Source organism: Rhinatrema bivittatum, chromosome 1 (genome assembly GCF_901001135.1).
Source record: "Rhinatrema bivittatum chromosome 1, aRhiBiv1.1, whole genome shotgun sequence".
NCBI lineage: Eukaryota > Metazoa > Chordata > Amphibia > Gymnophiona > Rhinatrematidae > Rhinatrema > Rhinatrema bivittatum.
In genome coordinates, this window is record NC_042615.1 from 225,409,542 (window position 1) to 225,433,300 (window position 23,759).

A 23,759-nucleotide genomic window follows, 5' to 3' on the forward strand; every position below is an offset into this window, starting at 1 on the left:
AAAGGAGGAAGTGCAGAGATGAGATTTAAGAATGAGAGGTGAAAAGGAGGACTGTGTGGAGGGTGATGAGTTAAAAACAGAAATGCTAAACAAATATTTTGTTCAGTATTTAGTGAAGAAGGGACTGGAGAATGACCACCAATTATTGGCAGTGGAACATATGTTGGTAATGCAGATGCCACACTGTTTTCGGAAGGGTTTGTGCAGAACAACAAAAGTGAAAGTGGACAAAGCTATGGGGCCAGATGAGATATATCCTAGGATACTAAGCTTGCTCTGAGAGGTTTTGGTGGGTTTGCTAAAGAATCAGTTGAATAGATCTTTGGAGATGGGAGTAGTCTCATAGGACTGGAGTAGGGTAACAGAGAGGAGGTTGGAAACCGTAGACTGGTTAGTCTACTTTGATGGTGCGAAAATTAACGGAGATTCTATTGAAGGAAAGACAGTGAAGTATATGGAATCGAGCAGATTGCAGAATCCAAAGCAGTCTGGTTTCAGCAGGGGAAGGTCATGTCATATAAACCAGATCAATTTATTTGATTAGGTATCTAGAGAATTAGATTAGGTCATGCAGTGACATGGTTTATTTGGATTTCAGCAAAGCTTTTGATACTATCTTGCATAAACTCAGCAGCCTAGGGGTAGACGCCAAGGTAGAGGACTAGATTAGAAAATGATTGCATAATAGACAGCAGGGGGGCAGTACTAAATAGAATTCATTCTAAGGAAAGAAAGGTAATTAGTGTAGTGCCTCAAGGATCTGTCCTAGAACTAGTTCTGATCAATATCTTTCTGATATATGCAAATAGGAATGAAATCCAAAAGGGAAGGGGTGATACTGGACCTGGAACTCATAAATGGAAAAATATTTCTAATTTTCAGACAGGTACCCAACTGAGTAATAGTGATTATTGGACTGTATAGTTTGATATAATGGCCAAAGTGTCACAAAGCTCAAAGTCCTGGATTTCAAAAATACTAACATAGGTAAAATGTGAAAGTATATTAAGGAGGCACAAGCAGGATGGGAGCACGTTAGTGAACTGGAAAAACAGACAATCTGAAAGGAGCTATAGTAAGTGCAAAAAGTCTTAATGTAAGGAACATAAATAAAAGTAATAAAAAATAAAAAAATAAAAAATAAAATAAAAAAATAAAAGCCATCAATTGTATATAATATCATTTCTTATATCTACCTAATATTGTATTTAAGTTCACAAGTTTACTTAAGTTTATTCAATTTTAATAAGCTAAATATCCAAAATGTACAACCAAATTTTCTTTGCTCGTTGTTCATCTTTTAAAAATGTACTTTCATATGTTATCTATTTAACTTGCTATCACCGTTCATTGTAATTTCCTTTCACAGTTACATGTAAACCGACATGATGTGTCCTACGAATGCCGGTATATAAAAAGCATTAAATAAATAAATAAAATAAATAAATAAATGTACATAAATAGATATTTAAACTGTGCATGCGCAGGGGCTGTGTACACAAGGAAAATGGCTGCCATGTTGACAGATTGTACGGTCGAAGAACAACGTGCTGTTGTCCGATTTTTATGGGCTAAGGGCTTAGTGGTAAAAGACATTCATAAAGAAATGTATCCAGTATATGGAGAGAAATGTCTCTCGCGTAAAGCAATTTATAACTGGACCGATAAATTCACACAAGGACGTGCCAACGTGAACGACGAAACCAGACCTGGTCGACCTGTAGAGATTGCGACAGAGGCAACTGTGAAGCAGGTTGAAGAGATGGTTCGCGCTATCCAGAGGGTAACAATTGACGAAGTTGCCAAAGAAACTGGGTGTTCTCACGGATTAGCATATTCCTTAGTGCACGATGCATTGAACTTTCGCAAAGTCTGTGCAAGATGGGTTCCCAAACAGCTGACCGAAGACAATAAGAACAACCGGATGGGTGTCTGTTTGGAAAATCTCTGCCGTTATGCAAATGAAGGTGAATCAATGATGGCACGTATTGTTACTGGTGATGAGTCGTGGGTGCACCACTATCAACCAGAAGCAAAACACGATTCCATGCAGTGGAAGCATCCACTATCACCGACACCGAGAAAGTTCAAGCTTGTGACTTCTGCAGGAAAGGTGATGTTGACTGTGTTTTGGGACCGACATGGGATACTCTTAACCAGTTTTCAGAAGCGTGGTGAATCTGTTAATTCGGCTTCCTACTGTGCTACTCTATTAAAGCTTAAAGGAGCTATTCGTAGAAAACGCCCAGATCTGGAAAAAAGAGGAGTGCTGATTCTTCACGATAATGCCAGACCACACACTTCGAATGAGACTCGTCAGACAATTGCGAACATGCACTGGGAAGTTCTTGAACATCCACCATACAGTCCGGATTTGGCACCCAGCGATTTTCACTTGTTTGGCAAACTGAAAAGCCATCTCGGTGGTAAACATTTCACCAGCGATGAAGAAGTGGAACAAGAGGTGAAGCGCTGGTTACGATGCCAGCCAAAAGACTTTTACGCAGAAGGTTTTGACGGACTTTTCAAACGCTGGGACAAATGTATAAATGTTCGCGGCGATTACGTTGAAAAGTAGTTAGTTTTTCCAGAAAAACTGTTTGTGACTATATTCTGTATATTTCACAGTAAATAAGTCATCTTTTGCATTTAAATAAATTTCATGAATATTAATCCCATGTATGTTTGTGACTTACTTACTGACTTACCCTCGTATCTGTTTTTCAGGTATGTCAGTGAAAAAATGAAGGTCAAAGGTTGTTAGAATAAGAGGAGAAAAGGAACAATGTGTGGACGGGAACAAGGAAAAAGCAGAAATGCTAAACAAATACTTTTGTTCAGTATTCACTGAAGAAGAGTATGAAGAAGGACTGTTGGCAAAAGTACCTATGGGAAGTGTGACAGTTACTAGAGTTGGACTTTCGGGAGAAACGAAATAGGAAATGAGACAAAATTTCCTATTTTGTTTTGGATCATTTTCAAAATGGAACAAATTCTGACGAAAAATCATCGGAACCTCGTTTTGTTATCAAATTATATTAAAACAAAAATGTGCCGGGCAGGCCTAGGCCCAAAGCTGGGATCTCACCTAGGGAGCAGGGGTCCCAGCTTATGCCCGAGCATGACTCCGGTGCCTCGTCCTAGGCCCTGGCTCAATACCTGGGCCTAAGCCGAGACCCGAGCAGAGGCCCAGGCCTGTGAAATTTCCCAACAACATCCCCCAATACTCATCAAATCTGACACTGCATCCTGGCTAAGTCCCAATGCTGAGGCCTTGGCCTGGAACCAGGTCCCAATGCTAAAACCTGGGCCTAAACCCAGGCCCAGGCTGGGTCCTAATGCATGGACCTCGGCCTAGGCCAGTCCTGGACCCAGGCCCAACACAGAGGCCGGGTCCCAACACTTGAGTCTTGTCCCAGACACCATCCCTACACCGAGGCCAGGCCTGTAAGCTAGGTCCTGACACCAGGGCCTTGGCCCAGGGTCAGGTCCAGCCCAGAGCTCAGGCTTCAGAGTTCTTCTTCAGTGTCGTCTTTTCTCGGCTCTTCTTCACTAACTGATGCTATCTGATAGAGTTGTGGTGCTGGAAGATACCATTTTGATGTATGGCCTGGGTCCAGGCTCTGCCTTAGGCTGAGGCCCAGGCATTGGGACATGGCCTCGGTCTGGGCCCTGGCCTAGGTTGAAGCCCAGGTATCAGGACCCAGCCTTCAAGTCTGGGCCTTGCGTAGAGCCTAGGCTGAGGCTGCATCGACCTACTGCAGCCTAGGCCTACACAAGACGCTGACGCTTAGGTCCAGGCCAAAGCCTTAGCCTTAGCCTTGCATAGGCCTAGGCCATGGTAGGTCATCACAACCTTGATCTAGGCCCTATGCAAGGCCCTGGCTTGGGCTGGGGCCTAGGGTTCATCTGCAGATCCCCCCTGGGCAGAAGTATCAGCAAACAGTGATGTGGGCAGAAGCAACATTAGGAGCTGTATCTCATCACCACTCCCAATCAGCCTGCTAGGGGTCCCTAGGAAAGGTAGGGCCCTGTTTAATTGCATTGACTGCTATAGCCTTAAATCGGCCCTGCATCAGGGATCAGTCCTGGGGCGAGTTCTGTTCAATATCTTTGAGTGATATTGGGGGTTCAGAAATCTGAGAGTGCAGTATATGATGAGAAATGAGAAGCCTATGTGCACCAATCCAGAGAGAGACCGCTGGGTGATCGTGTCTGATGATCTGAAGATAGTGGTGGCTAGAGCCAGAAGAATGCTAAGGTGCATAGGGAGAGGTATAATAGGGCAGAAAAAAAAGTGATAATGCCTTTATACAGATCACTGGTGAATCCTCATCTAGAATATTGGGGTAGATATTGAAAAGGGCCACAGTTTAAGCAAATTTAATAAATATAAAGTAAACAAATAGAGAACATTTTTGGTTTCATTATTAATAATGGGCTGGGGCCAATGAGGTTTGTGTTCTGTGGAGGGGGAAGGACGAGGAGCAGGACGGGGGTCTGGTGTGCCTTGGGCTGAAAAAGGTTGGTAAACACTGGCACAGCAGCACATGCGCGCAAATGCGGGCAACTTTTAAAATCTGATCAGCGTACGGCGGCCCAACTTGTGCAGGTATCTCCCGGTCTGAGCATGCGCCAGGGTTTTAAAATTCACCTTTAAGTGTCTACCAGAAGCAATGGGAAGTAAAGTGACTTGATCAAGGTCACAAGGAATGTCAGTGGAGGGCATAGGATTTCAAAACTAATTTTCATGCTTCTCAGCCCATTACTCTAACCTGCTTTAAGAAATATTCAACATAGATTAAATAAAACCTCATGATAAAACCTACTTATACTCACATTTATTGCTTCATTTTAAATATTTATTCTATATTGACCATGGAATCAACGTTAAAGCAGCCTATGGACCATTTGGAGAGAATGTCCAAGTTAAAAAAAAGAAGTAAAAAAAACACCCCATGAAGCAAAAAATTAAAGTAATATATTACATTGTGATAGAGTATATGACAGAGAGCCTCAGACTGCCTTAACGGACCGGCTCCAGCTATCTGGTCCGGTCCACCTTAAGACAGACAGGAAAGGGATCCTCGGGTGGGGGCGTTTCCCTGAGGTAAGGGATACAAAGGTGAGGCCCTGAGAGAGTTAGATAGGCCCCAGTGAGAAGAAGGAAGCTGTAATGGAGTGCTATGCTCTTTTGGAAAAACTGTTCTTGTATTGTCAATCTGCTGAGGTAAGCAGCCATTTTGATTCTGTGTTGCTGAACTTTTTGTAATTAAACTGTTGAAAAGCAGAACAGACTCCAGCCTGGTCTGTTCTCCGACCTTCTCCTGTCTTAGGCCGCTCCAAGGGCATCACATACATCTATGGTAAACTCATAAGAAGGGTAGGTTTCAATCTCTCCGCTGAGCTTGCAGGCCCATGGGTCTTTGCATTTTTTACTGGTGGGCCAGCAAGCTCATTTTCAAAGGGAAACCCCCTGCCTGCATAGTTTCCCTTTAAAAATTCATCCCACGCTTGTGCTGTGGGTACTTTTGTACCCTATGTACTTTGTGCAGGGTGAGGGGCAAGTGCAAGTGCAAAGTCCATGTGGAAAATGAAATCTCTGCATGTGTGTTCACTCCGCCCTGGCCTAATGGTGAAATAGGGCATGTACTTTTATCTGCCATGGTGAGGGGTGGGATAGGGGGGTGAGGGACCATTTTCAAAGGACCTTTTTTTTTAGGTGGATAAACACATTTACATGCATAAAATCTATTTAATATTGCCCCCATTATTTGTATGGTATACACACAGCTGGTGTGTGTTTATTTGAAATTACAGTACACAGATAACATGAAGTTGGCTATGCAGAGAACAAATTCTACTTTCTTCTTTGCCAACAACAAGAAGGTCTTAAGTAATCAAACCAGTGAAACGTCCAGGTTAAAATAAGTTTATTGTTTGTTTTGTCTGCCTTTTATTAAATGACTGTCAGGCACAGGCCAGCCTTGAACTGGTGCCCCATGGGTTTTGAGATGCCATGTTTCCAGAAAGGGTTATTCATGCTCTTGGGGATTACTATTCCATCCAGTTACTGTCTGCATATCCATAGTGCTCGCCTGTATTCTGATTGGCCCAGCGGGGTCCAGCCCTTATTGGTCAAGGTATTTCCATTCCCCACCTTGGGCTGCATTCCCTGCTTCAGCTGGTTCATTGATGGGTAGTGATTTCTCATTCCAGAGTTGCTTTGCTGAGCTTCCCGTCTACTGAGTTCCTAGAGCCCTGCACCAGACCTTGTTTGCCAGGTAATTCTAGGCCTTGTTTCTTGGCCACTGTGATTCTTCATGGAATCTGTGATTCTTGACCATACTTGCCTTGTTTTTGCCTTGGACTCTTCACCTTAAAGGTACAGTGAAGAAGAAACTAACCTTCTTCAGTTCCTTGTCTGGATCCTTGACTCTTTGAGGCAGGCATATACCAGCAGTGAGCCTTGAGGATCTCTTCTATAGTAGTTGCCCATGGGGGTTCCCTGACAACAGTATACTTTTCAAATATGAAATCGATACCATAGGATATCTATTTATTTAGGTTAACATTGATTTATTTATTTTTAAAAGTAAATTTACACAGCAGCCAACAACATTCTGTTTTCATCCTCCAGACCCTGACATCTATTTTGTATTTGTCTGTAAAACAACCCCCACACTATCCCTCGGTTTAGCATCAGCATTTAAATTAAACTGACCATCATTAATTTAGTGCCAGAGGATACATTCTATTGGCGCCTAAATTATTCATGCCAGCACCACACTAGGTAATTTGTGCCTACTGCCAGCGTTTTTAGCACCAGCATGCTATACATATAAGAATGATGACTTCATCCTATGTTCTTATCTACTGTTGGCATGCTCATGGAAAAGCTACCTATTATGATGTGAAATGATGCACTACAGAATATCCTGCAGAACAATGTTTTTACCTCGAACATTTTATCTTCCTTCAAGTTATAGAGCAATGTTTACTTTTGGGTTCTTCGTTCCAGTCTTGACCGATACACACTTGACATTTCTGGTTGGCTCCACCTATTTCGATGCCAGATCTCTGTCTGATTATATACAGGTTATAACAAATAGATGCCCAGTGTGGGGCAGCACTCAGCTGTGCCGTTCGGCTATTGCTTTAAACAAGCTCTTGTACCGTGGATTAAAAGTACATGAAACATTTAAACTTCTAATTAAATATCAAGATTTTTTTGAACTGGAAAAGTTAATTTGAATTAGGGATTAATATAATAACCTTTTTAATTTTCTGAAATCCTGGCACTGGCTATATTTCTCTCTGCCTACTTACATAACAAAGGTAGCCATTTCCTGGGACATGGAAATTTCTTTATTTTTATTCTGCTTTTGTAAATCTCTGCTTTCTTATGGAGAACTCCCATTTCTTTTACTGAGGAAGCATTTATAGATGTTAGCTTCAACTGTGATATGTTCGACTTCGGGTGGACCAGATTTTTTAATGCATGCACCTTGTCTTTCATCTATTCAGTCTTTACACTGTAAATCTTACTCTCTTCTTCCATTTTGTCAAATTGTTCATCAATCAAATGTCCCAAGATTTTCATAGCATATAACATTCTTTGTTTTAGAGATGGACAAGCTGTATAGCAGTAAAGGTACTTGTATCCATTTTGGAAAAAAAAAAAAAAAATACTTGAACCTCTATTACATATTTCCATGTTTTTTTTTGTAAAAAGCAAATGTTTTAAAAACTCACTTATAGCCAACATATCTCCAAATATGTGTGACTTTTATCTATTAAAGGATTTTTCCCAGGCATAAAATGGGAGACAGCGCTTTAATATATCTGGCCCTATAGGATTTCATTGATGAGCTCACTCTACTGCGGAGCTATTACACACAGAAATATAGAGTGGCCACCAGGGCTCTCTACCAGTGAAATATTTCTAAAAGCTTATTTGACAGATATGGGCAAAGGTGACTGCTATCCCTGCTGGCATTTATGGAAGAGGCAAGCTACAGCATTTCTTTAGGAAACCACACAGGCGAATTTTAAAAGCCCAGCGTGCGCAAAAACTGGGATATGCGCGCGCAAGTTGGGCCAGCATGGGCTAAGCGGATGTTAAAGGCCGCCTTTGGACACGTTATCGGCCACTGTGTGCACAAGGAAAAAGGGGGCAGAAAGTGGATGGAGTCTGGGCAGGGCGTGGGCATGTCAGGGAAGGCCAAGAGATGTGCACGTAAATACTTATGCACACAGGAGCACTCCAGGGTCCCCTGTCACATATCTTTACTAATGTTAATGGATGGCATGTAAGTATTAAAAAAAATATCTAGGCTAGTCAGAGTTAACGGGTGGAAAAGGAGGCTATTAAATTAAGGGGGTTTGCAAGTCCTATCCCTGAACTGGGAATGAACTGGGAAAATGGCAAACAGCCTTGGCAGGCGTCCTTTATAAAATTCTCCCACTTATGTGGTAGAAGAGGCATTTGGGCGCACTTGTGCGTGTCCCTTTAAAATTGCATCCAGGCTATTTTAGAACACGTGCGCATATATGCGTACGTGTTATAAAACGGTTGAGTCTCTGGACGCGAGCCAGCAAACGCGTGCACATGTGCACCTGTTTAAAAGTTACCGTCACAATATTTTATGTCATGATAGGCTTAGAAAAGTGGCACGAAGAGCAAGCGTTTTCTAATTTATGACAGTGGAAAAAACTATACAGTACCAATTTTGGTAACCCAAGATAAAAGTTGTTGAACAATACATTGATTTTGACTTACTGGTCCAAATTCTGTTTAAAAATGTACAGCCCCCTCCCTCCTGCTGACAAAATTCATCACAGAAAATGGAAAAATAATGTTTACAGCTGTTATTTTAATTGGTTGCTTTAGACAGCCCCTACAGATAGATTAATAATGTCAGATATTAGGAATACTGGAGATGGATAGTCCTGCCACAGCACTGCATGTGTAAGTGATACAGATGCTAATTGCTAATTAATTAGTATTGAATTATTTTATACTACAATAAACCAAACTGCTAAACCATAAGCAAAGCACCGTGGTCATGAAGATAAGAAGTCCTATGAAAGTTGCACTGGCTCCCGATGGAATAGTAATTGTGGAAGTGCATTACTATATTGGCTGTTTGAATATATTACTGACATCACATTTACACTGCAAACTGAGGTAGTATGCTCTACCTTAAACTTCAGTTAATTAAACAAAAAGCTGTTTTAAGAGAGACAATGAAAAAAATGTCAGTGTCATCTTTAAACTGGAAAACCTACCTCTGCTTTCTGGCGATTCTTTTGCTTCATTGCTTCTAGCTCCTGTTTTTCCTTTGGTTCAATATAGGTACTCTGAGGAAGCTGAATTAAAAAAAACAACAATGATATTTGTAAAACAATGTATCAGAGATTGGCAATATTAAATAATGAAAATTGTGGAAACTGAACTCTATCCATAAAACCCATATCTGCTTCTCAAAAGAAAGCAAATATATTTTCTACCCTATGATTTGACTGGAAAGACGGTATTTTTTTAAAATATTCTTAATTTTGTTGTATATAAAAAAAAAAAGTGGACTACTCATTGTCACAACGCCTTCGTGTTACCCCTAACCCCCACTCAGTGTTAACTCAGAGGGTCTGCCGAGCACTGCCCAGGCCCTGCCTGCACCTGTGTGAATGCCATTACGCTGGTATGTGCTCCGGGGCAGGCCAACTGGGTCCTGCCTGCCTCTGGGCAAATACCTTGCGTGCAAGCTATCCCCTGGTGGATTCTATGGAAAATGAAACCCCCACACGACCCAAGTCACACAGTTCCTAGAAATGCACCTACAGATCAAATACAAAAAAAAAATACTAAGATCATTCATCTGCACAGCGGAAACATGTGTTTAAGGATTAACTGTTTTAGAAGAACACTGCATGGGGTGTCTTTAAAAGGAAAAAAAGATACCGCTTCTTGCTGTCACCATACTGATGAAAAAATGATTCAGTGATTCAATATTGCAATAAGTATAGTGCAATGGAAATACACAGTGGAGCAATTTGATTCAGCACCAGTGGTCAAGTATCTACTGCGAAAATCTTATATACTGTGGGAACCAACAACACCTAAAGAAGCCCTAATAAGGGCAAAACAAAGGCCTTTGTCGGGACCAGTACTTTGGGACAGTGACATTCATATAAATTGGCTGAATGAGAAGAAATTTGCAGAAATCTCTTTTTCTCCAAAAACTAAATAAACGGATGTTTTTCACATTATTAATATAAACTCTTTTTTGGCATCTTTATAAATTTTCCTGGGCTTGTATAATTGTTGTAGTATGAGGTGGAGTCAAGATGACAACCTGAGCGGTCGCACTGTGCTTACTGCTCCGATGTTTTTTTTTCTGTTTGAAAGGAATTTCCAATACACAATGCCTCCGAAACGCCAAGGGAAACTCAGGACTTACCCCTCAATTCCAGCGCTTCCATCGGGGCAGAAGACGATCGCACAGCGCGTCGGTAAAGCGGCTGTATTGGAGCTGGGAGGTCCGGCTGTCGGGTCACAGAGAGGAGAATGTGACCCAACCTCGGAAGACGTTTCCCTCAGCCCGCTGGATGAAAGGCTACCTCCGGCTGTGCGTGTGACCTCGATGCTGCAACAAGACAGAAGCCCCGAAATGGGATCTCGACCTGGACAGTCTGAGGGTGCAGCATCGTTGGAAGAGCAAGCGCAGACCTCCATGACTAATGGAGAGAGTCCCTCTGGAGTTATCGATCTGGGAAGAGAAGAAGACCAGACGAGTAGAGGAGGTGAGAGTCTGGTGTTGGAGCCTCTTCCCCTTCCCGAAGGGGACTTAATTCCACAGAAACCAGAGGTAGTCACATTGGATTCGCTGTGGAATCTAACGTCAGCCATGGTAAAGTCTTTTGTGGACTGCTCAACAAAAATAAACTCTGTATCCCAACAGATCGATGTGATGAATAAGAACTTTGAGGGATACAAGCAGGAGGCTACTGAAAAACTTCAAATTATAGAAAATGATCTCAAACAAGTTAAAGAGGTACAAATAACTATTATACAAGACTGTGGAGCTATTAATAGGAAAATCGAAATATTGAAAACACGCTGAGGCATTTTGAACTTGAGTGCTAAACTTTCCTAGGGTGATTGGAGAAATTCCTAGGATAACGATAAAAAGTTATTTTCATGATGTATTAGAAATTTCCCCAGAGCAGACTCCACCCCTAGATAAAGTTTATTTTTTAACTATACATAAAAATCAACAAATGCAAGTTGCTCCTAATGTTTTAGAAAATCTAACAGGTTTTCTTGAGTCATCTACCTATGAGATTGCTGAAAAAACAAGTTTATTGATATCGTTCTTTAATGAGAAAGATATGGGAGAAATAATGCGAGCTTATTTTAAGAAAATTAATGCTATATTTATGGGATCACGAATTAGAAACTTTCCCGACCTAACAAAGGCGACACAGTTGAAAAGGAAACATTTCTTAGCTTTAAAACAGGATGCATTGGCAGTGGGAGCCTCCTTTATTCTGAGGTTCCCATGCAAATGTGTTTTAAAGTATGAAAGGGATAATTATGTATTTTTCCATCCTGAGCAGCTAAAAAGCTTTGTCGAGGCTAAAAAGGCACTGCTGCAAACTGGCAGTAGTTAATGTAGTCCATTGAAGTAAACTGGTTTACAGGTCACTTTTTCTGGTTTTGTATGTTTCTTTCCTTATGTATCTCCTTTAATTTGCATGTACACCACCACACCATACTTGGGGTTTAATGGGTTGTATAAATATTTGGACATATTTCCATGAAGAATTATGTCTAATTGTATTGATTTTATTTCCTGATATGTCATGCTGGATAACATGTTTTATAACAAAGTGAATGCTTTGTATGTTATTGAAAAAAAAACTTAAAGAGAAAAAAAAATAATTGTTGTAGTATAAGTTCAATTTAGACAATAATATTATATAACTTTGATACTATTTGTGCATGTATAGAGAGCTTTGCAGGTAGGTAGCAATGTGAATTTTAATTATAACGGATGAGAGTTGAATGGTATGATTGTATTAAGGTGAATGGTACGATTGAGTCATGGGAATGAGGAATGAGATATGTAGAGGGACTGTAACTTCAGAAGTGTTTTATCTTTGATGTTTTCAAACATTTTACTTAGATGTAGATTCTAAAAGGCCAGCACATGCATGAATTAGGAAATTCGCAAATATGTCAGGCTCGTGCATGCTGAGCGGATTTTAAAAGCCGCCCGGATACGTGTGAATTCCCTACAGTGCGCCCATCTCCAAAGTTTCAAAAAGAGGAGGGGGAATAGCGTTTCGAGGCATGAACCAGAAATGTGCGCGTAAATACTTATGCACGCCGAGGCCCCCTGCTTTACTTCTGCTATGGATGACGTGTAAGTTAAAAAATAAAGAAAACTAGGCAGATCTGCAGGGTTCTAAGGATCTGGGCTAACTGTGGGGAGTGAAGACTACTGGGGGGGGGGGGGCGGGTTGGAGGACCTATCTCAACTGGGAGAACTGGTAAAACTGGGAATGGTGTCAATGTACTCCCCTTTCCAAATCCCCCGATTTACGTGGTAGAAGCAGGATTTACGTGCACATGCGCATGCCCACGTAAAATTTGGCACACATATGTGCGCAGCCAGACTATTTTATAACATGAACGCATATGCACAGGTACGTTATAAAATGGCCACTCTCCTGGGTGCAAGCTGATGTATGTGCGCCCGCACATCAGTTTGAAAGTTACCCTCCCTATGTATAAGTTATAATAAAGAATTTTGTAGTACACTATTGTAAGGCTTGTGGGTGTACTCTTTCATGTCTGCATAATATTACCTTTGTGTGGCCCCGTTTTTGATGTAATGTTGTTTCAGTGTTAGGCCTTTGTCACTATATCTATCTATTGATATAGATAATATATTGATATAGATAATATAGTTATAACACAAAAAGGAAAAAAGGACTAATGTAATAGAATCCTTATCATATCTAAACAGCAGGTGTACAAGGCGGGGGGGGGGGGAGAGGGAGAGTTCTTAATCGTCAAAATGGGGATGTTTATGCTTGTTGAAATATCTTATTTTGCTCTAAGACTATTTTGTTTCACTAGTAAGACCTCTTTGTTCTTGCAATCCTTGAACTGATAGGCAAGTAGTAGCCTGATGCCTGCTGTGCTCTATAGCTTCTTGCAGTTAGGACTTAACAGGTTAGCTTGCTTGTATACCTAAAGTGAAGCTTGGAAGGCATATTTCCACAGTTTCCACAAGGTGGTACAATGTTGCAACATTCTGTCTTATTATTGGTTAGGAAGCTGATGGCTTAAGCTTTTATTGGTTGTACAATACCAGCTCCAGAATGACCCAGCCCTGAATTTGTCAGAACTCAACTGATTCTCCCCCATCAACCAGCCTTTCACATCCCTTCTCTTAATCTCTCTCTTCTCACCTCTCCCCATTTGCTCTTGCTAACTCCCAGAATCCATCTCCACTCTTTTTGCTTTCTCCGTCTCCTTAGTCATGGCCTCTCTCTCTCTTCCCATGGCAACTGGACAGCAGCAACAGAGCAACCACAACAAACATAGGAGTAATGGGACTCAGGAGAATTAACTGGCCACAGCACTATTGCAAAGACATTAGGACTGCGGGGAACAGCGAAAGTGCTGCATTTCCTCTCTTCATAGCTGCCTCCTCTTCCTTTTATCCCTGGGTAAGCTTCATTTGCAATAGGGAGACAAGAGGAAGAGAAAACAGCTGTGGGAACTAGAAGCAGAACAATTTCACAGTCCTCCATAGTGTTTGATGTCTCTGCTTTAGATCAGTAGCCAGCTGCTCTTCATGTGTTAGTGATGTTAGTTTTGGGCTCCTCTCTCCTGTGCAAAGCAGTGATGACACATCTCCATCTTACTTCTCCAGGTCAGAACATGGCAGCTGACTGGGAGCTCAAGGTCTCCTGCTTGAGGTTACCACTTTACATGATAGGGGTGGGTGGTTGCTTGCCACAGTTTAGGCTCCCTTCTCCTGTAAAGTGGAGTATCCCATGACAGGCTTTATACATACCCCTGGTTGAGAACAACTGACCTAAGATATTAAGGGGATTTGGAGTGGTTCTGAAGGGTCAGCTGAAGGATTTTTTCAACAGATTTCTGGAGATGAGAGTGGTTCCGTTGGACTGGAGAAGGATGGATGTTGTCCTGCTTCAAAAAAGTAGCAACAAAGAGGAGGTTGGAAATTATAGTTCAGTTAATCTTACCTCAGTGGTGGGAAAATTAATAAAGATTCTACTGAAGGACAGTGAAGCATCTAAAATTCAGCAAGTTGCAGGTCCCGAGGAAACATAGTTTCACCAGAGGGAGATCATGTAAAACAAATCTAATCAATTTCTTTGATTGGGTGACTAGAGAATTAGATGAAAAGTGAATGCTGGATGTGATATATTTGGATTTTAGCAAAGCTTTTGATAATGTCCTGCAAAGGATGCTCATAAATAAACTGTTGCGCTCGGGGGTGGACCCTTGGCCTGGGGCAAGGGTGGAATGGCTCCTGAAAGGGAACAGGAGGTAACTGGCCCCAGGAACGGAGCACAGACGGAGACAGAGGCTAGGTAGAGCTTCACCACTGGGAGCCCATAGGGGCCCAGGCTGCTTGGACTTAGGTGGGCCTCGCAGGGTCTCCTGGGAGAATGATAGTCCGGCGTGCCCACAGACACAGAAGGAGCGTGGTCAGATTTGAGCTGGAGCAGGGAGAACCAGAACAGAGTTGGTGATGACAAGGTGAGGAACAGAGCCAGAATCTGGAGGAGTGGTCAGGCAGGTGAAAGGTCATTGTCCATAGATCAGTCCAAGGAGTGGTCACCGAAGCAAGGGTCAGATACCGGAGGTCAGATGTAGTCAGAGGCAAGCAGAGGTCTAGAGGCAGGCGGCAGACAGGTGAGTAGACCAGGAACAGGCTGGGTCTTGATGCAGGCAGCAGGCAGGCAGACAGGTCAGGAACAAGCCGAGGTCAGTACCAGAAATCAATCCGAGGGTACTACCTGGGAAGGCAGATAGAAGAACACAGGAACAGGCAGGACTCAGGAACGCGGATACAGGAACAAGTCAGGAATGGAACTAGAACAGAAGGATCCTGGAAAGAGACTAGGGGCAAGCAGGAACAAGCGTGAAGACAATCTAGCATACAAGCCGACCCAATTGGCAAGGCAAGGAAGTGAAGTCAGGAACTTCCTTATATCGTAACTCAATCAGGGCGCACTGCGGAACCCGGACCTGCCCTCAGCCCTACAATTCCTGGGGGAGGCCACTCATGCACGTGTATGGGCGTGGCTAGCATGGAGGAAGACGCCGAACCTCGGCGTGAGGCCTGGTGTGTAGTGGAAGGCCCGGTGACCGCCACCGCGGACTGCCGGGGCCTGGCTGGACTAGCAACTACCGCGAGAGAATTCAACCCAGGACCTGCTGAGGAACTATGCAGGTGAGCAGTCCCGTGGCAACAAATTCCAGAGTTTAATTGTGCGTTGAGTGAAAAAGAACTTTCTCCGATTAGTTTTAAGTGTGCCACATGCTAACTTCATGGAGGGCCCCCTAGTCTTTCTATTATCCGAAAGAGTAAATAACCGATTCACATCTACCTGTTCTAGACCTCTCATAATTTTAAACATCTCTATCATATCCCCCCTCAGCCATCTCTTCTCCAAGCTGAAAAGTCCTAACCTCTTTAGTCTTTCCTCATAGGGGAGCTGTTCCATTCCCCTTATCATTTTGGTCGCCCTTCTCTGTACCTTCTCCATCGCAATTATATCTTTTTTGAGATGCGGCGACCAGAATTGTACACAGTATTCAAGGTGCGATCTCACCATGGAGCGATACAGAGGCATTATGACATTTTCCGTTTTATTCACCATTCCCTTTCTAATAATTCCCAACATTCTGTTTGCTTTTTTGACTGCCACAACACACTGAACCGACGATTTCAATGTGTTATCCACTATGACGCTTAGATCTTTCTTGGGTGGTAGCACCTAACATGGAACCTAACATTGCATAACTATAGCATTGGTTATTTTTCCCTATATGCATCACCTTGCACTTATCCACATTAAATTTCATCTGCCATTTCAATGCCCAATTTTCCAGTCTCACAAGGTCTTCCTGCAATTTATCAAAGTCTGCTTGTGATTTAACTACTCTGAACAATTTTGTATCATCTGCAAATTTGATTACCTCACTCATCGTATTTCTTTCCAGATCATTTATAAATATATTGAAAAGTAAGGGTCCCAATACAGATCCCTGAGGCACTCCACTGCCCACTCCCTTCCACTGAGAAAATTGTCCATTTAATCCTACTCTCTGTTTCCTGTCTTTTAGCCAGTTTGTAATCCACAAAAGGACATCGCCACCTATCCCATGACTTTTTACTTTTCCAAGAAGCCTCTCACGAGGAACTTTGTCAACGCCTTCTGAAAATCCAAGTACACTACATCTACCGGTTCACCTTTATCCACATGTTTATTAACTCCTTCAAAAAAGTGAAGCAGATTTGTGAGGCAAGACTTGCCTTGGGTAAAGCCATGCTGACTTTGTTCCATTAAACCATGTCTTTCTATATGTTCTGTGATTTTGATGTTTAGAACACTTTCCACTATTTTTCCTGGCACTGAAGTCAGGCTAACCGGTCTGTAGTTTCCCGGATCGCCCCTGGAGCCCTTTTTAAATATTGGGGTTACATTAGCTATCCTCCAGTCTTCAGGTACAATGAATGATTTTAATGATAGGTTACAAATTTTTACTAATAAGTCTGAAATTTCATTTTTTAGTTCCTTCAGAACTCTGGGGTGTATGCCATCTGGTCCAGGTGATTTACTACTCTTCAGTTTGTCAATCAGGCCTACCACATCTTCTAGGTTCACTGTGATTTGGTTCAGTCCACCTGAATCATTACTCATGAAAGCCTTCTCCAGTACGGGTACCTCCCCAACATCCTCTTCAGTAAACACCGAAGCAAAGAAATCATTTAATCTTTCTGTGATGGCCTTATCTTCTCTAAGTGCCCCTTTAACCCCTCGATCATCTAACAGTCCAACTGACTCCCTCACAGGCTTTCTGCTTCGGATATATTTTTAAAAGTTTTTACTGTGAGTTTTTGCCTCTGCGGCCAACTTCTTTTCAAATTCTCTCTTAGCCTGTCTTATCAACGTCTTACATTTAACTTGCCAACGCTTATGCATTATCCTATTTTCTTCTGTTGGATCCTTCTTCCAGTTTTTGAATGAAGATCTCTTGGCTAAAATAGCTTCTTTCACCTCCCCTTTTAACCATGCTGGTAATCATTTTGCCTTCTTTCCACCTTTTTTAATGTGTGGAATACATCTTGACTGTGCTTCTAGGATGGTATTTTTTAACAATGACCACGCCTCTTGCACACTTTTTACCTTTGTAGCTGCTCCTTTCAGTTTTTCCTAACTATTTTTCTCATTTTATCAACGTTTCCCTTTTGAAAGTTTAGCACAAGAGCCATGGATTTGCTTACTGTCCCCCTTTCAGTCATTAATTCGAATTTGATCATATTATGATCACTATTGCCAAGTGGCCCCACCACCGCTACCTCTCTCTCCAAATCCTGTGCTCCACTGAGAATTAGATCTAAAATTGCTCCCTCTCTTGTCTGTTCTTGAACCAATTGCTCCATAAAAATGTCAGTTATTCCATCCAGGAACTTTATATCTCTAGCATGTACCGATGATACATTTACCCAGTCAATATGGGGTAATTGAAGTCTCCCATTATTACCACACTACTAATTTGGTTAGCTTCCCTAATTTCTCTTAGCATTTCACAGTCAGTCTCACCATCTTGACCAGATGGACGGTAGTATACTCCTATCACTATAGTCTTCCCCGACACAAGGGATTTCTACCTATAAAGATTCAATTGTGCATTTAGTCTCATGCAGGATTTTTATCCTATTGGACTCTATGCCATTCTGGACATAAAGCGCCACACCGCCTCCCAGATGCTCCTCTCTGTCATAGCGATATAATTTGTACCCCGGTATAGCACTGTCCCATTGGTTGTCCTCCTTCCACCATGTCTCTGAGATGCCAATAAAGGCTATGTCATCATTCACTGCTAATCATTCTAATTCTCCCATCTTACGTCTTAGACTTCTGGCATTAGCATACAAACATTTCAAAGTTTGTTTTTTGTTTGTATTTTCATTCTGCTTAGGAATAATTTAGAATTTTTTAGCTCAGGTGAGTTTTTAGTTACAGGCACTTGGACTATTTTTCTTATTATTGGAACCTCACCCTAATTCTAATGCATCATTAGTATCCTTTGAAGATACCTCTCTCCGAACCATGCGCTGCTAAGCGACTGTCTGCTTTCCCCTTTGTTCTAGTTTAAAAGCTGCTCTATCTCCTTTTTAAAGGTTAGTGCCAGCAGTCTGGTTCCACCCTGGTTAAGGTGGGGCCCATCCCTTTGGAAGAGACACCCCCTTCCCCAAAAGGCTCCCCAGTTTCTAACAAAACTGAATCCCTCTTCCTTGCACCATCGTCTCATCCACGCATTGAGACTCTGGAGCTCTGCCTGCCTCTGGTGACCTGCCCGTGGAACAGGGAGCATTTCAGAGAATGCTACCCTGGAGATTCTGGTTTCAGCTTTCTACCTAAGAGCCTAAATTTGGCTTCCAGAACCTCCCTCCCACATTTTCCTATGTCGTTGGTGCCCACATGTACCTCAACAACTGGCTCCTCCCCAGCACTGTCTAAAATCCTATCTAGGTGATGCGTGAGGTCCGCCACCTTCGCACCAGGTAGGCATGTTACCAGGCGATCCTCACACCCACCAGCCACCCAGCTGTCTACATTCCTAATAATCGAATCGCCAACTATGACGGCCAACCTAACCCTTCCCTCCTGGGCAGTAGGCCTTGGGGAGATATCCTCAGTGCGAAAGGACAATGCATCAATTGGAGAGCAGGTCCTTTGCTACAAGATCCTTTCCTGCTGCACCATGCTGATGCTCTCCAATCATGAGGCCTTCTTCCTCCAAGGCAGTCTAACTTCAGTTAGTTAGCCAAAGTGACTCACTGCTCTCTTGATTAACATATGTTGGTACCAAATCACACTACCTCAACACCTTTCCAAGGTGAGTAACTGAATTGAACTTTTCAACCTTTTTACTTAGATATACACTGCTCCTAGCTTATTTCTATCTTCTGGCTACTTTTTTTTAATAATAACAAACACTCTAACTACTGCTTACTAGCTGCCTTACTGACTGTCTATTTAAAAATACAGTCTAACTTCTGTTTATTCGCTGCCTTACTGACTATTAAAAGCACAAACACACTAAATAATATTTCCAAATAGTTAAATTTGCCCCAATACTTTAAAAAAAGACAATGTCCCAAGCAAAAACTTACTGATTCCTTTCAGCCACAGCAAGGTGATCCTCTCCTCTCAGTGCTTTGTATATTCATTAGTTATGTTTTGTTAATTTTATTGTTCATTGTTTTGAAGTAATTATGAAATTCGGTTAATCAAAATAAATACTACCATTGCTAAGCTCATTTTATCACATTTCCTTTTTCTTACATGCAAATGACAGAGGATATTTTAGGTATGCTTTTCATGCTGTTATGAGAGGACAAGAAAAGTGTCATTTAAATAAATGTTATATTTTATTGTTTTATGATATTTTATGTATCTTATTTCTGTTTTATTATATATGTTTTTACTGTAATCCGTGTTGAGCAATATGGAAACTGCAGAATATAAGATGGTTTCAATCATAACCAAAAATCACTTCTATAGACTCTGGGGTGAATTTTCAAAGGAGTTACCTGTGTAAAGTTAGCATATTGCATATGCACATTAGTAGCTTGTACTTGTATACATGCTATTTTATAAACATAAAAAATACATATTCTTGGTTTCACGCACACATTCACTTGCACAAAAAATGAACAGTCTTAGAGGCATTCTGGGGCAGGGTCTTGAGGTACGCACGTAAGTTGCTATTTTATAAGAGATTTATGCAAATACATTAGTCAGTTTATTTGCACAGTTTTATATCTGCTAATTATCTAGTGCAATTGATATGAGATTTGCCTGTTGTAGCTACTGTGGGTGGGAGAACTGGAGGAGTTCAGGGTACTAGGAGAGTCTCAATCAACTGAACACAAACTGGGTGAACTATTGGAAAACCGATGACTTCTGTTTCACGCACATGTTTTGAAATATACCCACTTTCACAAATCAGAGTTTTATGCGAGCAAGTTCTATTGTATTCATACGAAAAATATATGTGCGTACATCTATAAAATAGGTAAAATATGTGCTTTCCATGCATTTCTGCTATTCACAGGTAACCAGACATATGTATGTATATTGGGGGTAGACATAAGTGTATTTCATAATCTGTGCATATCTGATACATGCAAGTTATAAAATCCTGTAGTAGAATTATGCACGGCCATATATGTATGTGAATGGGGCCATGTAGAGTTGTTATCCTTTCTAATGGGAGCTACATAACTGCAGCAAGGAACCTTCCAAATAGTTTCCAGCCCAGGCTAGCAGCAGCATAAATTCAGGCCAAGCAGTCCCTTCCGTGCAGGGGGTTTCGGAGGGGCACAGGCAAGAAGGGGTCCTGTGCCCCTAGAACAGCTGATCAAGGCCAGTGAGGCTGCAGCAATCTTTGGGAGGCAGCGGCAACAATAGGAATGAAAATTAGTGCAGGAACGGGACACTGAAGGGGAGGGAAGAGCGTAGGAAGGAGAGCCACAAAGGGACCATGGGGAGGGAGAGGTATAATGGAGAGGAGCTAGGAAGAGGCCATGAGTTGTGTGTGTGGAAGGGAGAGGGGCTGAGAAGGAACAACGTGGGCTCAAGCAGTCCCCCAGCACATTCCCATCGGTTGCTGTATCTATGAGGTGAAGGGGGACTCCCCCTGCTCACAGATATTTAGATCAGACTCCCCGTCCACCTCCCCACAGCCCACATCTTTGAAAGAGAGACATTTCTTCTGCCCTGGAGGCCTATTCCAAATATTTGAAGTTGAACTTACTTAACTGCACTGCAAGAATAAACATATTTCTCTCTGAGGGGGGTGAATAAAAATCATGTATGTATATGGGTGAATGACCCACGGTGGGCCAGTTCATGGCTGCAGCAGAGGATTTTAACAGCATGTCAACACCACTTTGCCATCTGCTGTGCCTTGAATACTCTTTTTGCTCTCATGCCAAATATCTTTTTTTTTTTATTTTTTATTTATGCATTTTCATATTACAAGAAACTACGTGAAAATGAAAACAGAATTAGACATAATAGACAAAAAGAAAAGCTAAAATAAAGCTCACAGAAATTTAAAGCATGTCAAATTACAGCATGTCAAATTCAATCCAAGTCCTCAAAAAATGGGAATCCAAACCACAATTCCAAGAAAATAATACAAAAAGGACAAACCCCCCCCCCCCCCCCCACTCTCATGGGACCTTACTCTCTAATACAGAACCTTCCTCTGCCTCTCTAGAGAATCATGTAGCTGTAAACCTTGGAGGCATATCTCCCTGCAGAATCTTATCACTAAGAAAACGAGATAATTGAGAAAGCTGAAAGAAAATATAACATACATCTCTATACTTTATATAAAACTTGTAGGGATATTGTAAAAATAAAAATGCTCCTAGCTGAAGGAATCTAGGTTTCATTATAAGAAACTGTTTTCTCTTTTTCTGTGTTTGTCTAGCCATGTCCGGAAATACTCTAACTTTGAAATGCAAGAAAGACTCAGACTCAGTTTGATGTCTAAAGAACAACCTTAATATCCAATCTCTGTCCGGCTCTGTTGCAGTCTGGGAAGCTGCAGTCCTGGTGTGGACCCTTGAGCCGAACCACCCTGGGTAGAGTAGCTCGGGAGGCGGAGTCTCAGGCACAGATCTTCACCCGGGAACCAGGAACCCCCCAGGAGGAGCCCGTAGGGTCCCAGAACCTTGGGACTTAGGAGTAAGGTCTCAGTCTCTAGGAAAGGCCTGGCAAAGGTTAAGTCAGAGTCCAGTGGCAGGGAGCAGGTAGGCCCAGCGAAGGCGGGACAGACAGGTAACTGAGAAGATGTCTATGTAGCCTCGTGGAGTATGACTGGCCCAAGACAGAACCGGAGCCAGCAGCGTGTAAGATTCAGACTTGGCAGAGAGTAACAGGAGGAGAAACCCAAGTCAACTGGCAGCCAATGGAAACAGTCCTGAATGGACCGGGGTTGGAGACTGGCGGCAACCAGGAGCGGAGTCAGGCACAAGCTGAAGTCAGAGAAAGGCAAAGGCGGAGTCGGGTACACGCTGAGGTCAGGGCTGGCGGCAGGCAGAAGCGGAGTCAGGAACGAGCAGAGGTCGGTGGCAGGCGGCAGGCGGCAGGAAGAAGCGGAGTCAGGAACGAGCAGAGGTCAATGGCAGGCGGCAGGCAGAAGCGGAGTCAGGAACGAGCAGTGGTCAATGGCAGGAACAGCAGAGATGCAACTAAGAACTACAAGCAGTAGCGACCCTCGTTGCAAGGCAATGAGACACCCGATGAACGCCGGTTAAATCAGGCTTGGGGCGTGGCATGGTTAACTCAGGCGGGGCCAGACTTCCGGTGAGCGTACGTCCATAACGCGCGTCCTTGCGCGCACGCGGGGCTGCAGAGAGACGGCCCAGCAATGGCGGACGCCCCATAGACCCAGCAGAGCCGCGGGAGCGGCGTTCCCGGCATAGAAGGTGAGCCCTGAATATGGCAATTAGAGGGGAAGTGGTGGAGACCGCAACAGGCTCTAGTACGAAAGAGACAATTAAAGTTGCAGAAGTAGCCACTTCACTATAAGACGTCTCAAGTATAGCAGAAATATTATTATTAAATTCTGTTGATAACAAAATTTGAGTTCCCATATCTACATTTTTTTCTTGAATGAAAGCAAATAATACACCTTAGGAACTGGAGGAACAGCTTGCTCAGGAATCTTCAGTACTTCTAATATATATCTTTTAAATATATCCTTAGGTGATATAAGAGGTATCTTAGAAAAATTAATAAATTGAAGGTTCCTTCCTCTCAGAATTCTTAAGATTTCCCAACGTATTAGACAAAAGAATTTCTTTTATCAGAGATTCTTGCAATAATCTACTTCCTGCTTCAGTATATCAGTTGTGCCATATTAGTTTCAGAGAATTCCAGGGCCTGTACATGGCTCTCAAGATCAGAACACTTTGAAAGCAAAGGGTTTAACTGCACCGTAATGGAAGACCCCAGGGCTTCTATAGCTTCCCAAATTGATTCCAGTGTGAATCAAGTTGGTCTTACCAAAGAGATGCACTTAGGAGGAGATGAAACCTTACTGGTAAAATTAGTAGACTGAAACAGTCCTTCTTCCACAGCCCACTGACTCCTCAAAACTGGAGAATCTTCTAGACCTCCAGAGATGTCTTGGCTGGTAGTTGCAACCACAGCTCACAGCTCCTCATTCTCTTCATGGAATGTTGTCGCACCGGCGTCATCAGCTTGTGACAATTCCAATCACAGGGTTGGGTTCTGGGCTACGGCAGGATTCATGGGGGGATGGGGGGGAAATTCTATCAATCAGTGAGAGAGTTTTCAGCAAATCTGTGGGAGAGGTGAGTACAACTTCTTCTCGCACAATGATTCCACTTATGACAAAACTGTCCCCTGAAAAATGTAGGCATCTATCGGGG

At 42.4% G+C, this 23,759-nt stretch overlaps 1 protein-coding gene across 1 annotated transcript in view; it reads right to left on the reverse strand.

The window, feature by feature from the left end:
* CFAP99 (cilia and flagella associated protein 99) overlaps positions 1-23,759 on the reverse strand; it is a 270,815-nt gene that overhangs the window by 120,360 nt on the left and 126,696 nt on the right. The window contains exon 7 of the mRNA XM_029592263.1: positions 9,292-9,372. Within this exon, the coding sequence (XP_029448123.1) occupies positions 9,292-9,372 (81 nt within the window). The remainder of the gene's footprint in view (positions 1-9,291; positions 9,373-23,759) is intronic.